This window comes from Condylostylus longicornis, unplaced genomic scaffold (assembly GCF_029603195.1).
Source record: "Condylostylus longicornis isolate FDR11 unplaced genomic scaffold, ASM2960319v2 ptg000018l, whole genome shotgun sequence".
NCBI classification, from domain to species: Eukaryota; Metazoa; Arthropoda; class Insecta; order Diptera; family Dolichopodidae; genus Condylostylus; species Condylostylus longicornis.
In genome coordinates this window covers 11,934,973-11,949,217 of record NW_026577987.1, presented here as the reverse complement: position 1 = coordinate 11,949,217, position 14,245 = coordinate 11,934,973, and the positions used below count along the sequence as shown (strand labels likewise).

Genomic DNA, 14,245 nt, shown 5'->3' with positions numbered 1-14,245 from the left:
TTTGGTATTTTATTAAAATATTTTCGGAAAAGTTTCGTTCAAAAAAGCTTGTAAAAAAGCAAATTTCCTTCAACACACTGACGTTCTCTTGCAAATCAAATGTACTAAGGGCCGGGATCCCCGTAATTTGAAAATTGAGAAAATTACAAATAACTGAAATTCCCGTAATTAACATCAACGTGTTTGACAGTTTAATATGTTAAAAAGAAATAATTTTTAATTAAAATTTTAATTTGTTTTTGTTGTATTCCTTATTGCATACCTCTGGAAGAAAAGCACAAATTTAAGAGAAGTACACATATATAGCTAAACTTGCTCATAGAATAGCACAATTATCAGTAGTCTTACATACTTTGAACAATAAATCGAAAAAATATTGAAATTTTTTTTATTTTCATTTTCTAAATTTTTTTTAATGTGATGAGTATAACAAACAAATTACAGAATATATAACATGGGCATTCCAAATTAATTATTAGAATTAATCAGGTTTAATTTGCTTATCATAAAAAACCCTCTAAATATCTTTTCTAATTAAAATCAGAAATCTGGAAAATAAAACCTACTCGTATTTATAATATTAAAATTTTAGAAAAAATTATTGTGCAAAAAACCAGGATATTTCTGTTTGTGTAAGAAAGCATTTTTTTTCATACCCCAGAATATCAACTTCATATTTTTATATGAAAATTAATTGAAGTCAAATTTTAAAATTCTTATATTAAAATAATCAAATTTTTCATATATAATAAATTCAATTTAATTCTGTAATATTGTAAAATTTTTACAAGTCAGTGAGTATTTTTACATAATTAAAAAAATTATTTCAAAAATATTGTAAGATCATTGTAGAGAACATAATTTCTTTTTTGTGAATCAAAAAGGCATTAAGCTTTAGTACCAATTATACATTTACATAAGAAATCTATGTGGGTCAACAATAATAGATAAAGAGTCCAATAATTTTACTGAAATTTTTTTTCGCATTTTCATTACCTATTTAAAAATTTTATTTTATTTTTAATTCTGACTATTTTTTTTCAATCAATTTTATTAACTCTTTACTCTCTCATTTTTTACAGATTCAACAGCATAATATCAAATTAAAAGAGATAATATGCAACAGAATTTTCATCTTGTATAATTAAAACAATAACCGAATGGAATGCATTGAAACGTATAACAATTTCAAGTGTTATATATATTTATTAAAAAGTATGTATAAATAATTGGAATTATGAAAATATTAAAATAAAAATTGAAAAAATTAATTTTATAATTGCAATAACTTTTGATAATATAAAGAATTTTTCATTTTTTCATAATAAAAATAATATTAAACAAAAAGTGAAGTGAATAAATTATAATGAACTGCAAATATATAAGAGTTTAAAATAAAGAAATGAAAATCATATTTAAAATAGTAAATATTGTAAAAGGAAAAATTTAATATTAAAATTTAATTGAAAAAGCAATAAAATGTAGAACAAAAATTTAATACATATAACAAATATATAATATTTAGCTATAAATCGATAATAATAAACTGTATAACAAAATTGTTATAATATAGGAATTATTGCAAAATATATAATATGTGTATATTTGTGTATTATGATTATTGTGTGTATATTGTAGTGGCGTGTTATGCAAAAATAATTTTAATTCATTAACATAATTAATATTATATAAATATTATATAATTATTATAAAATTATATTGTGTAGATTTTTTAAATAATTATATTTTTTTATAATAAAATTTTAAATTTTAATAATAATAGAATACCATATTAAAATATAAATTAAATTAAATATTAATCTATTTAGTTAATGTTATACAATTATATTAATAATTGTTCAATAAAATTCATGAATTAAGAAAATTTAATCTCAAAAAAAATTTTTAATAGAATAAAAATTTAATATAAAAGAAGACGAAATTCATTGTTAATCTTAAATAATTTTAAATATCTCACCGGTAATATAAAAATTGCAAATATAATATTTTTAATTTAATAATTGATTATTGAATGTAAAAAATAAAGGAAACAATAACAACATTTAATACTCAAAATTATGACAACTTAATATTGTAAATGTGTTGTAAATATAATAATATATTATTATATATCATATTATATATTATTATATTAACATATTTGGCATTTCTGTACACTACAAATTGTAGTCTATAATACTGAATTTCATACATAATTTATTATACCATAGTATATCAGAATTTAAAAACAAACAAAAGATTTGCGTGATTAACATTTTTACATTATATTTTTTTGCATATATATAATTATATATATAATGTTTATATGAACATTAATTAATATAATTAAGAAATAGAGAATAAATAAATTATTATACTATGAGGCCATATTAATATACAACATGTTTTGTAATTTATAATTTATAAAAATATTAATGAAAGTAAAGTAAACCTTTTTATATTTCCCTCTTAGATTCTCATTCCTGTTAAGATAACCTAATTACATGATAGAACTATACACATTTACATGTAGATTCCCTTTTACGGGCATTTGTCCCCTTTTTTAGTTCTTTTGCCGAGTAAAGCTCTACATAAATAGTTTTATATTCTAATTTTAAATTGTCCATAATTTTGAATTTTATCTAAGATTCAAGAGATTGTAACAAAAATTTAAATATCGTAAAATATTTTTCATATAATAAAATCAACAAAATTTTAGAAGTTTTTTTTTTATGCAAAAATTTGACTTTAGTTCTTAAATCACTCTGTTCAAAACTTAGAATCTTTTTGAATTTTGAAAGAAAATTTAATGGAAATTCGTTCACAATTTCATCTTACACAATTTAATCTTTAGAGTGAGGTAAAATTTTTAACAAATTCGTCAAGTTGGTATTAATTATTACAACTCTCTCCCAACTTCTCCTCAATTGTTTTACGCACGATAAAAAAATTAACATTTAAAAAGAGAATATAAAACTGTAATATAAGGCAATAATTTCAATAATTTTTCAGAAAATCTAAAGTTTATTACCACCATTAAAGGTTATTTGTGATATATTCAGAAAATATTAGAAAAATCCTCTAATTTAATTTCAAATTGTACTTCTCAATATTAATTGGTCAAATTTAAGCTTCCAATTCGTTAAAAATTTGTTCTCTTTTTTAAATAAAGGATCATTGTAGAAAATTCTTCATATTTCCATTAAATGCCCGGAACTCAAATAAGCATAAGGGTATGCAATACATAATTTTAATAAATTTATCTAACTATTAACCTTTCGGTTCCATTCAAAATTTTCTTTTCTGTTTTTTAATTATACAATAATCATAATATTTTTTTCATAATCAAATAATTAAAATACACAATAATTGTGTTAATTTCATTTATTTTTCTTCTTTTATATTTATAATGCATTAACAAATGAATTTTATAATATTTTATTAAGTTCCAAAAAAAACCGAAAATGCCTTTAAGGCTAAGCAAATCGAACAAAATAGAAAAAAATATTCACACATATTTTAATGTTCTTTTCTCTTATTTATAAAAATTATTTTGTTTTACTGATTATTTTAATTATAAAATATACATGTATGTACATTAACAAAAAATATAATGTAAAACAAAAAGAAAATATAACAAAATATAACAGAAATTTAATATATAATTAAATTATTATAAAATTTATTCAAAAATTGCCATAAATATAAAGAGTAAAATAATAACCAATTCAAATTAAATCATTAAAAAATATTTAAATAAAAAGATAATAATTTGATAATACAAAAAATAAACTAGAATAGAGAAAAACAAGTGATAAATTAAATTTATTTAATAAATTATTAATAATTTGAATAAAATTAAAAAAACTAAATGCAAAATAAATTGAATACAGAAAAAAAATTATTTATGCATCATTTATTAAAAAAAAATTTAATTAATTTGAGTATTTGTTATAAAATCGGGTTAGAACAATGATTTGTAATGTAGCACTTCTCCTTTCAACAATAGAAAATACTGTTTTTAAAAACAATCTATCTATAGTACTTAATTATTAAAATTACTTGCATTCTTTTACGAATATATTTAAAAAATTGCATATGTTTAGGATGAGTAATGTACGCAAACTTAAAGAGGCATTAACATAAAGCCCGAATTCAAGACTTAATTGCGTTAGTTCGGAAATATATGGTGCCGAAAATTCAAATTTTCAAGAGTTTAGAAAATTGTAAACGAGTCCACAGACGGACGAACAGTCAGAGGAAAACTAATAAGCACAGGAAAAATGTTAAAAATAAAAATTTTTATAACATTCGTTATAATTGGTATTAAATGGTGTTGCCATTGAAATTGCAAATATGTTTGACATGAAATTTGTCATTCACAACAACTCCTTTTTGGTTGGTTTTATTACTAACAAAATTATCAAAAATATAAAAATTTCAGAATTAATAGAGATTTCAAATTGTTAATTAGAAATTTTAATTTTTTTACATTGTAGTGGCTATTTTAGTAGCTATTTTGGTCGAAAATTAATTCATATTTCGTGATCAATTAGTTTTTTTTCATGAATCAATAATCTCAAATAATTATGTACATTATTTTTAACTGAGATCTTACATAATTAAGTAAGATTAAATATCAAATTTGTTAATAATATTTTAATGATTCCCTTAAAAAAATTATTTATAATTTTACTCAAATTTCCTTATTGCCAAACCCAACTAAACAGTCATATAAAATTATTACATCCTTAACTCTTAAATATTTCTAATTTTATAAAATTAAAAATAATGTTTAGTTTATTGAACATGTGCTAAAGACAGTAAGCAGAAAAGATGGTTTTGTTACCGTTTATTAAATTGATAAATTTTAATTAATAATTTTCATGGCTGACATTTTTAAATTACCATAGATTCAAGAGGACCCAGAATTTGTGTATGATTGGTTGCAGTTGCTTTGCGTTTCTTCAATTAATATTTAAATTACCCCTATTGTATATACTTTAAAAACCTGTATAGTTTAGGATAATACTTTTTTTTAATTTTTGAAATATTTTGCTTCGAAAACATTTTTTTTTTAAAGCTAATTAAAAAAACCTTTACTATAAATATAGAATCGGAAAATAATAAATAAAAATCATAATTTAAAAAAAAATAATTTTTAATTAAATTTCAGGAATAATCAATTAAATGATGCAAATATTAAAAAAAAAAAAACAAATTACAATATTCAAATTAATTTTATTCTAAAATAGGGGGCGAATGTTCAATTTTTCAATACAATTAAAATAAATTTATAAAGAAAATAAAAAAAAAAAGTAAAATAATAAAATTTAATTAAGTGCAAAATAAATAAAAAAAAATAAATAAATATATTATTCAAATTTAAATATAATTATTAAAAAATCAATAACCTTTTAATAATAATGAAAATACAATTAAAATATGGATGATAGTGATTCGGGGATTGGTAGCAATTGTAGTTTTTCAACATACAATTATTCATCAACAAATGTAACACCATCACCGACATCAACATCGAATTTTTTAAATTTTCGTCATAATCAATCTCCGTCACCTTTATCTTTATCATCATCATCATCAACATTATCATTATCATCAACAACAGGAGCTGGTGCAGTTGGTTCAGTTTCAAATTTACAACAAAGGACGACATCATTAACGCCGATGTCATCATCAAATGATGATCGTTTTATTGCTGCTGGATCACGAAATTTAAATATTGGTCCTTCAATAACAACAAATTCAAATTTATTATTAAATAATCATAATAACAATAATAATAATAATAATATTAATTTAAATAAAAATACAAATTTATATAATAATAATAATGATTTAAGAATAACATCAAATTCATTAATCGGTCGCGATAATAATATTATAAATCGTTCAAAACAATCTATAACATCATCATCATCATCATCAGCAATATCTGGTGTTGGTGGTGGTATTGGTATTAGTGGTGGTAGTGTAATAAATTCAATTCAATCAAAATCAGTTATTAATAATAATTCAAATATATCGGGACTAACACGTGATGAAGTAAAAATTTGGCGTGATCCACAAGCAAATGAATCTCTTATACGACATATACATTCAAATCAACATCATCCATTATATTTACCACCTGTTAATATTGGTGGAATAGGTACACCAGCAGCAGCAGCAGCAGCAGTAGGAATTCCAACTGCTGTTCCACCAATAGCTTCTGTAGCAATGCCATTACATACAGATAGTGGATTACCACCACCACCACCTGCACATCATACAACAAACACTACCGGTTCATATGGTAATAGTAGTGGTGGTGTAAATAATACTAATACATCAGGATATATTCCTCCACCAATATTTAATGATCATTGGTCATCAACAAAACAATATCCACATCAACATCAACATCCTGCTGCTCCACCTGGAGTTTTACATCATTCAAGAGATTATTTGGATGAAAAACATTATTCTAGGTAAGAAATTTTACAAATTGTTTTTTTTTTTTAAATATCATCTAAATTATTTCATTTTATTTAAATAATTTTCAAATTTATTTAATAATTTTTTAAAAAATGATTCTAATGCCAATAATTTTGAATGGAAAATTTACCATTGATAATGAAATAATTATATTCAAAATAATTTCCTTTTCCTAATTATTTTCGAATACGCCCTTATTTTAATTTTCTTATTGCCTTCCATAATAATAATTTATGCCATAGACTTGAAAATTATCTTAAAAATTTATGACACCGCATTGAATTTTATGTGAAATTGTTAAATACCCAGATATATTATAAGTTAGAGAGCGCCAGACATAGAGAAATAAACCACATTATATAACATTAGCATAATGTCATAAAATATTTTTTTTTTGGCTCTTTGCAAAATTCTGAACATGTCTTGACTTATATGCTAAAATTTTTCTATGTCATTTGAGGTAATTTGCATTCTAAAATTACATTTTTTTTTTATATATTTTTATTACACATAATTCAGTTCATGTCATAAAATGAGCTCATAAAAAATATATATGCATGTGTGTGTATATATATATTTCATACAAAATATGTATTCAAATTTTGGAATAAAAGAATTTAAGAATAAAATAATTTGAAATGAGGGAAACGAAAATAAAAATTTGTTAGGGCAAAAAAAAAAAATTTTAAGAATTTCTTATGAATTTTCTAAATCTGTTCATTTTCCAAGAAGGCGAGCAAATTGTAATAACAATTTCTTATTTTTTAAACTTAACTTTAAACTTTAAAAAATTTATTAAAGTAAATTTTCTCCGTGACAATTGATATTTTATAATCAGTGTTGCCACTTCAATCCAAATAGAGTAAAAGTGATCAATATTTTTTTGTTTAAATTTATTTTAGCCCCACGACTCAACTTAATTAAAATTTTCAAATATTTTTATTTTTAAAAAACATAGTTGTAGAAGAAGATTAATGTATTGTAAGTTACGTACTTGGTTACCCTGTAAAAGATCTACTAAACAATATTTTTTAGTCTAATAATTGCAATTGTAGTAAAATGTCGTGGAAATAAAAATTAAGAGCAAAATAATTTTTTTTTTAATAAATTTCAAACTTAATTTTCTGTAGAAAAGATCATATTACTTACAATGAGAAAATTAGTATGCAAAATTTACTTCACAATTGAGTATCATGAACAAGTCAAAGAAGCTCTATAATAGTAATAATATTACACTTATCCTGTGATTTAACATGACAATACCAATAATTTTAAAATTTACTTCAGTTTTATCTTAAATTTACTTCTTAATTTACTAGACCATTGTACTTTTCTCAAAAATTTTTGTAAAGAATTTCAAAATTACTTAGTGAACATTGATTTTTTTGAGCTCCTTAAACTTAATTTATTTCTAAAATTTAATAAAAAAATTTTCATAAATTTATTTTTATAAGTTTCCTAGTATACTCACACACAATTTCTTAATCTCATAATTCTCAAACTCGCTTACTTTTAATTACCATCTTCTCGAAGAAATTTTCATTCTATAGTGGAATTCCATTTCTACTACAAACACAGAAAATTCAAATTTTTTATACATGATTTGTTCTATAATTGAAAATCAACCGCATTAAACTAATATCTCCGAATCTAAAATCTAAAAATAAATTTCAATTTCTTATAAGTACATAAAAAATATTCAACATTATAAAAAGCAATAAAACATTTAATTTAAAGAATAAAACAACAATTTTTTTTTATTAATTGTTTAATATCTTTTTGTCTTTAATGTGTTCATTAACTAGATTTTTTTACGAGTTTTCTTTTTTTTATATACAAAACAGAAATAAAGGAAAATTAATGGATTTATAAAGTCGTCTAGTATTATGAAATTTTCATTATTTCCACTTTAAATTAAATAAAAAAAAATTAATATATTTGTTGTACGAGTATATACCAAAATAAACCGAAGATATTAAAGAACAAGTCATAAACTTTTATGAAATTAAAAAATTTTCTTTGTTATAACCCCTCGGCCTCCTTCCCCCCAGCCAATTCTTCCATTCAACCAAATAACCCCAATGAAAATCTATACTATGTGGATAAATTACGCCATTAGTGTTATATGAATGAAAGTTTTTGAGTGAAATTAAAATAAATTCATTTTTAGTTATTTTAAATTGTTTCTTTTAAATAAACTTTATAAGAGTAATACTAAAAAAGAAAAAAACGAAATAAAAATTATAAACTTTTTTGTAAAAAACAAAAAAACTACAAAATTTTTATCCAAGGTAATGACATTTTTTTTTTTCATTTTAATTTTTTGTCTTCTCTGTTTTTTCATCTTTGTTTTATACTTGTAAATCTTCATTAAAATAAAAAACAAAAAAAAAATGAAAACTTTTTCCGTATTTATCTTGCCAAAATCTAAATGATCAAGACCAACAACAACGTCAGCAATAACAATAAACCATTAACAAATTATAAGAAAGATAAATCCAATCCAATAATACTAAAGTGCTATATAAACTATATATACTGACACGAATATTATATGAAAGAAAAATTGGATTAAGGTAGCTTACCTTACTTAAGGATATACTCAATGATATTTAGATTTTGACATTTAAGACCTTCGACTGCAACCACTCATGACCCATTTTATCCTTTCCATATCCCACATATGTTATCGCAGTGTCAAGCAAATAGGCGGAAATATTCCTCAAGAAATTGTACGCGAGCTCCTCAGTGATGTTCAAAACATCTGTATCCCGTCGGCTAACAGCCGGGGCAAAGCAGTTACACAAAATATACATAGCCGTCTCCTCTTCGTCCTGGAACAACCTATAAAAGATGGAGTCAAATTCACCCAGTTTATGTGGATGGTACTCAATCGCAATTACGCAATGCAAAAACAACTCTGAGGTAAACTTCTTCGAGTCAGAACATGAAATCTGAACTTAATAGCAAATATGAGTATTACAGAAGGGAATAAGTTGCGCGAATAGTGTTTCGAACGGTTTTCGCATTAATAGCATCCCACAGTAGTAGAAAGTGAAATCTGAACTTAAATCTGAAGGGAATAATTTGTGGGAATAGTGTTTCGAACGGTTTTCCCATCAATGCGTTGGTAACTTCATTACCTCTATGCAGACTTTGTCCCAAAATTAAAATAAGCGCCACTACATATATTAATGTCAATTCAACCAGTAGTGCGATTGCACAGTACCACACCAGTTTGAATGTAAAATGCCGTCGCATAGATAATACTGTGAAGCAGTAAAAAATTTTAAAACTAAAATTTTAAAACCAGTTTTAATGGTGGGTAGATACAAATGAATTGTGAAAAGGTCAATACACCATGAAAAAAAATTATAAATTAAAAATTCTGTACTTTCCTCTTAAAATTCTGTATAGTTCTAAAAACTCTAATATCATAAACGAAGTGACTAACTCATAATTTCATTTCAAATATAATAATTTTTTTTTTTTACGGGAGTGAAATATAAAAATTTTATCTGGAAATAGAGGTTTAATCTTATCCTCCTCAGTTTACGCTTTTTCTTCTTTAAATAATAATTATTTATGGTTATATATTATAAAATATGTACATTATGACTGTATATTCACATACTAACATATATATATATAAATAGTTCAGAAGATACAAGATAAATAAAAACGGAAATGCCAGATCCAAACAATAAAACGAAAAGTGCCAAAAATAAAAACGATATTAAAATAACGTAAAAGAAAAATAATAATAAGAAAACAAAAAAAAAAAACCATTAACTCGAAATTATTCTTTGGGGGGGTCGAACTATAATAAATGCTGCCTATATTATACAATATATGCTGACAAGTGTATATATATATATATATATATATATATATATATATGTGTAAAGAAATAGACTATAGAAATGTATAATAGAATTATATTCCGGAGTCAGTAATTTGTCTGTCCAATAATCAAGATTTTAAAATTTAATGTAGAAGAAGAAAAGAAAGAGAAAGACTCATATAATTAAGATAATTTGAGTGTTTTTTTCTTTTCTGTTTTTTCAATTTTAATTTTTTAAAAGGGATTCAAAATGATTTGTTATACTTGTTTTGAACTTTTTCAAAAGTTTATAAATTTCATACCAGTATACGAGATTTGATTTAATTCTTTTTTTTTTGATTTGATATTTTAAATATTCTAAAATTTTATTGTTTTTCGTTTTTCATTAAAAGAATTTCAAATCTCAAAAATATTATAGATTATCTCAAATTTGAACTAAATTTATGCATTATAAATCATGTTGTCAGAGCCCTTTGCTATGTGAGATGAGAAAGAATGAGAATTTCTGTTTATGATACAAAAGAACAAGTAATCGTCTTTTGATTTGAAATTGATCAATATCAGAGATTTAAATTTACATTTTACTCCAAGATTTAACTTCTAATTTTGTTCGAGTACTAGCTTCAAATGCTAATTTACATCAATGATTTAAAAAATATTTTCTCTTTAATTTTTTGATTAAAGTGCAGGAGAAATTGTAAGGCACTGTGTATTGAGTGTTGTCAGGCGATTATAATAAATAAAATTGAACATAAATTTGTGTTAAATTTTTTAGAACTATAGAATACCCAGTTGTTACTCATAATTAGCTAAGTAGCATAATTGACTATGAACTAAACAACCAATAATTGATTAATCATAACAACCTAAATTAATGCCGTTTAATATAGTTTCCACTTTCAACATAAGCCACTTTCATTATCGAGCTTAGATCTGCTCCTTATTTCAATACCAAGATAGTTTCCAATTCAAATAAAATCATAATTTCGAAGATTTTGTTATATTATCAATGTAGATGTAATATTCTGTTATATGTGTCGTAAAACTCAAAAATTTGTGAAGAAGTTTTAATTTTTTGCATCAAAAAACCAAACACAAAAAAATTTCCAAATTCAAATTGCAAATTTTTTCCTTATAAAATTTTTGGTATCATTAAATTTCAGCAAAATAAAAAAATTCAAGTTAAGTTGGAAAACATATGTGCTTTATTTTAATAATGACCCAGATAATTCGACTAGGAATTATATTTGAGAAATAGTAGCCTTAAATTTGATAAAAAATATAAAATAAGAAAAAATTCATAGAAATTAGTATATAAGTTTTCTAATGTTCATTCAAAACATCCTTATATAATTCGAAATTTTAAAAGAAATAAGAACCGGACCAATATTGCAAAAGTGTTCTCGCTTTCTACTTTGGCTTTTCTGAGCTCCACTTTATTTATATGTATAAGTTTTTTATTATAGTTCAAGAATTACCTAAAATATAAATTTTTAACTTGTAAATTTTTAGCAAAATTAGAGAGAATAGTTGGCAACTCCTATATGTTTTATATAGGAGTATAAAGAAGCCTATAAATTTTTGTATTACAAATTTAACATTGATTGACGTAACTAATTCCACACTTCCACACCTTTCAACTACCCCTTTAAATAGACTGGTGCTTGAAGTGTTACACACCTGTTAAGAGTGTTATATGCTCTAAAAAGAAAATCAATATTGAATTTTATGAAAATTTTTCTTTTAATTTTTTTTTTTTTGGTTCTCCTAGAAGTATGCAATAACGAAAAATATGATGTTTAAAAACTGTAAATTAAATACTACGTTTCAAAAATTTTTAATTAATTTCAAATGTCAAATTTTTTACAATATTCTCAACAAATTTGAAAAGATTTTGCTCAATTTTGCCAGTAAGTGTGTCGTGGCTGATGAACAGTTGAAAACTATAAAAAATCTTAAAATTGCTCCAATACATGTCAATTTCAATTCCAAACTTTTATCGTTCTTTTACATAAAAAATTTTCAAAATTTTTTAAAATTAATTTATACAAAACAACTATTTTTATTATTGTCGCATGGTTGTGTGTTTGTAATTCTAAATACGTATGTAGGAATATTTGTGCAAAAATTTTCGCAAAGAGACACATATTTTGGTTTCAGGAAATACTATATGTAGTTAGTTAGACTAAAATAATTTTTTTTGCTGATTTTATATTTTTAAATTGAAAAGAACAAAATAACAAAAAACAAAAAACGAAAAATCTAAATATTCACGCGACAATGTTGGCATTTAGCCAAATAGTAAAAATGCTGAGTAAGTGAAATTTAAAGCAAAAAAAAAAAACAAAAAGATTTTGCAATGAAAGGATTTTTTTTATATATTTTGTTTGAAATAGTAAATATGTTATGTATTAGTATGTACGATATGTAAATCTATATACATAATGCATACACATTCACACATATAGAGAATTTTATGGGAATAATTTTGTTATATTAAATTCTGTCTATAGCAATAATTTTTTTTTATTTAAGTAAAAATATTATTGCAGATGAAAAGCTATTTCAATCCTTTTGTTTGCACGAGAATAAAAATTCGAAGGCAAATAATTATAAGAAATTTTTAAATTTGAATATTAAAGAAATTTTTTAAATATTCATGTATATAACTGTGTAAATAGATGTATGTATGTAATAAAACAAAAATTTTGTATGGCGCATTCTCTTGATTTATTTTCAATTTCCAAAGAAATCTGTTTTTGACCTTTAAATTATATAAATTATTTGAAATTCATTTTGGACATTATATGACAGACATAATCTAGACATATTAAAATTTTTCAAAGAAAAAAAAATAATATTTTTTCTGAAATTTTAATATATCTATTTGTTAATCTTGAAAGTGGGCTAAAATTTGACGTAATATGTTCTATGATTTTTCGAAAATGACTTTATGTATTCTCATCATAAAGTATATGATGAGAACACAAATAAGAACACTACACAACACTGAAGTAGCAATGAAATATTTAAAATTTTATCGCTACTTTCTCATTTAACACATCCACGTAAATCAAGAGTACGTAAAGTAAAAGTAAAATTTATTTAATTTTAAGAAATGTGGAGCCGTGAAACTGGTATTGTGGAACGATTTAATTGTGAACCATTAAATTGTGTTAGGCAAAGATCTAACTATAACTAACAATATTTTCTTAAAATATTTAAAAAAATCAATTTCAATTTAATTTCGAGATGAGAAATTCATTGAAAACTAATTATTTAATCAATAGGGTATATTAGATACATATTAAAGTCAAAGTTTAAATTTCATTCTTGAAGAACTGAAGGATGATGGCAGTATATAAATGTGTATGCACATTTTTACGTACGAATTTTTTCTCTTGTTGCCTATAATAACAAACAATTCCTAGGAACGCATTTTAACGGTTAATATTTTCTTATAAGAAAATGCAATTTGATATTTAAAAAAATTTATTAACAGTGTGATTCAATCAATCTGAGTCCGGCTCTTTTAATTTTATTTTCATCCTGAAAGTAGGCAATTTTTTCATGCAATAATTGCTACTTATTGGTTTGACACAAATACATTTTTATTATTCTTTCTCAATGGCTAACTCGTTCTGAAATACTGGTTAACTTATTAAATAAAAATAAATCTTGAATCAAGTCATAGCAAATTTAATTTATTTTTAATATTATCTAAATTAAATTTAAAGGAAGTTCAAGAAAACGCTTTTGAATATTAAAGCAAAATTTTTAAATTTTTTAGTTTTAATTTTTTCTCTAAAATTCTTATTTTCTACGGTAGTAACAATCTTTATAAATTGCAAAATTTTAAACATAATTTCTGTTTTTATCATTTTTAAGTCATTGAATCCTTTT

The 14,245-nt window shown here is 22.8% G+C and overlaps 1 protein-coding gene across 3 annotated transcripts in view; it reads left to right on the top strand.

Annotated features, from left to right (window-relative positions):
• Positions 1-14,245, top strand: part of LOC129606405 (probable serine/threonine-protein kinase DDB_G0282963) — a 196,605-nt gene that overhangs the window by 78,153 nt on the left and 104,207 nt on the right. For all 3 annotated transcript variants that reach the window (XM_055516724.1, XM_055516725.1, XM_055516726.1), the window contains exons 3-4: positions 1,083-1,215; positions 5,256-6,491. In XM_055516724.1, coding sequence (XP_055372699.1) covers positions 5,446-6,491 — 1,046 coding nt within the window. In that variant the 5' untranslated portion in view covers positions 1,083-1,215; positions 5,256-5,445. The remainder of the gene's footprint in view (positions 1-1,082; positions 1,216-5,255; positions 6,492-14,245) is intronic.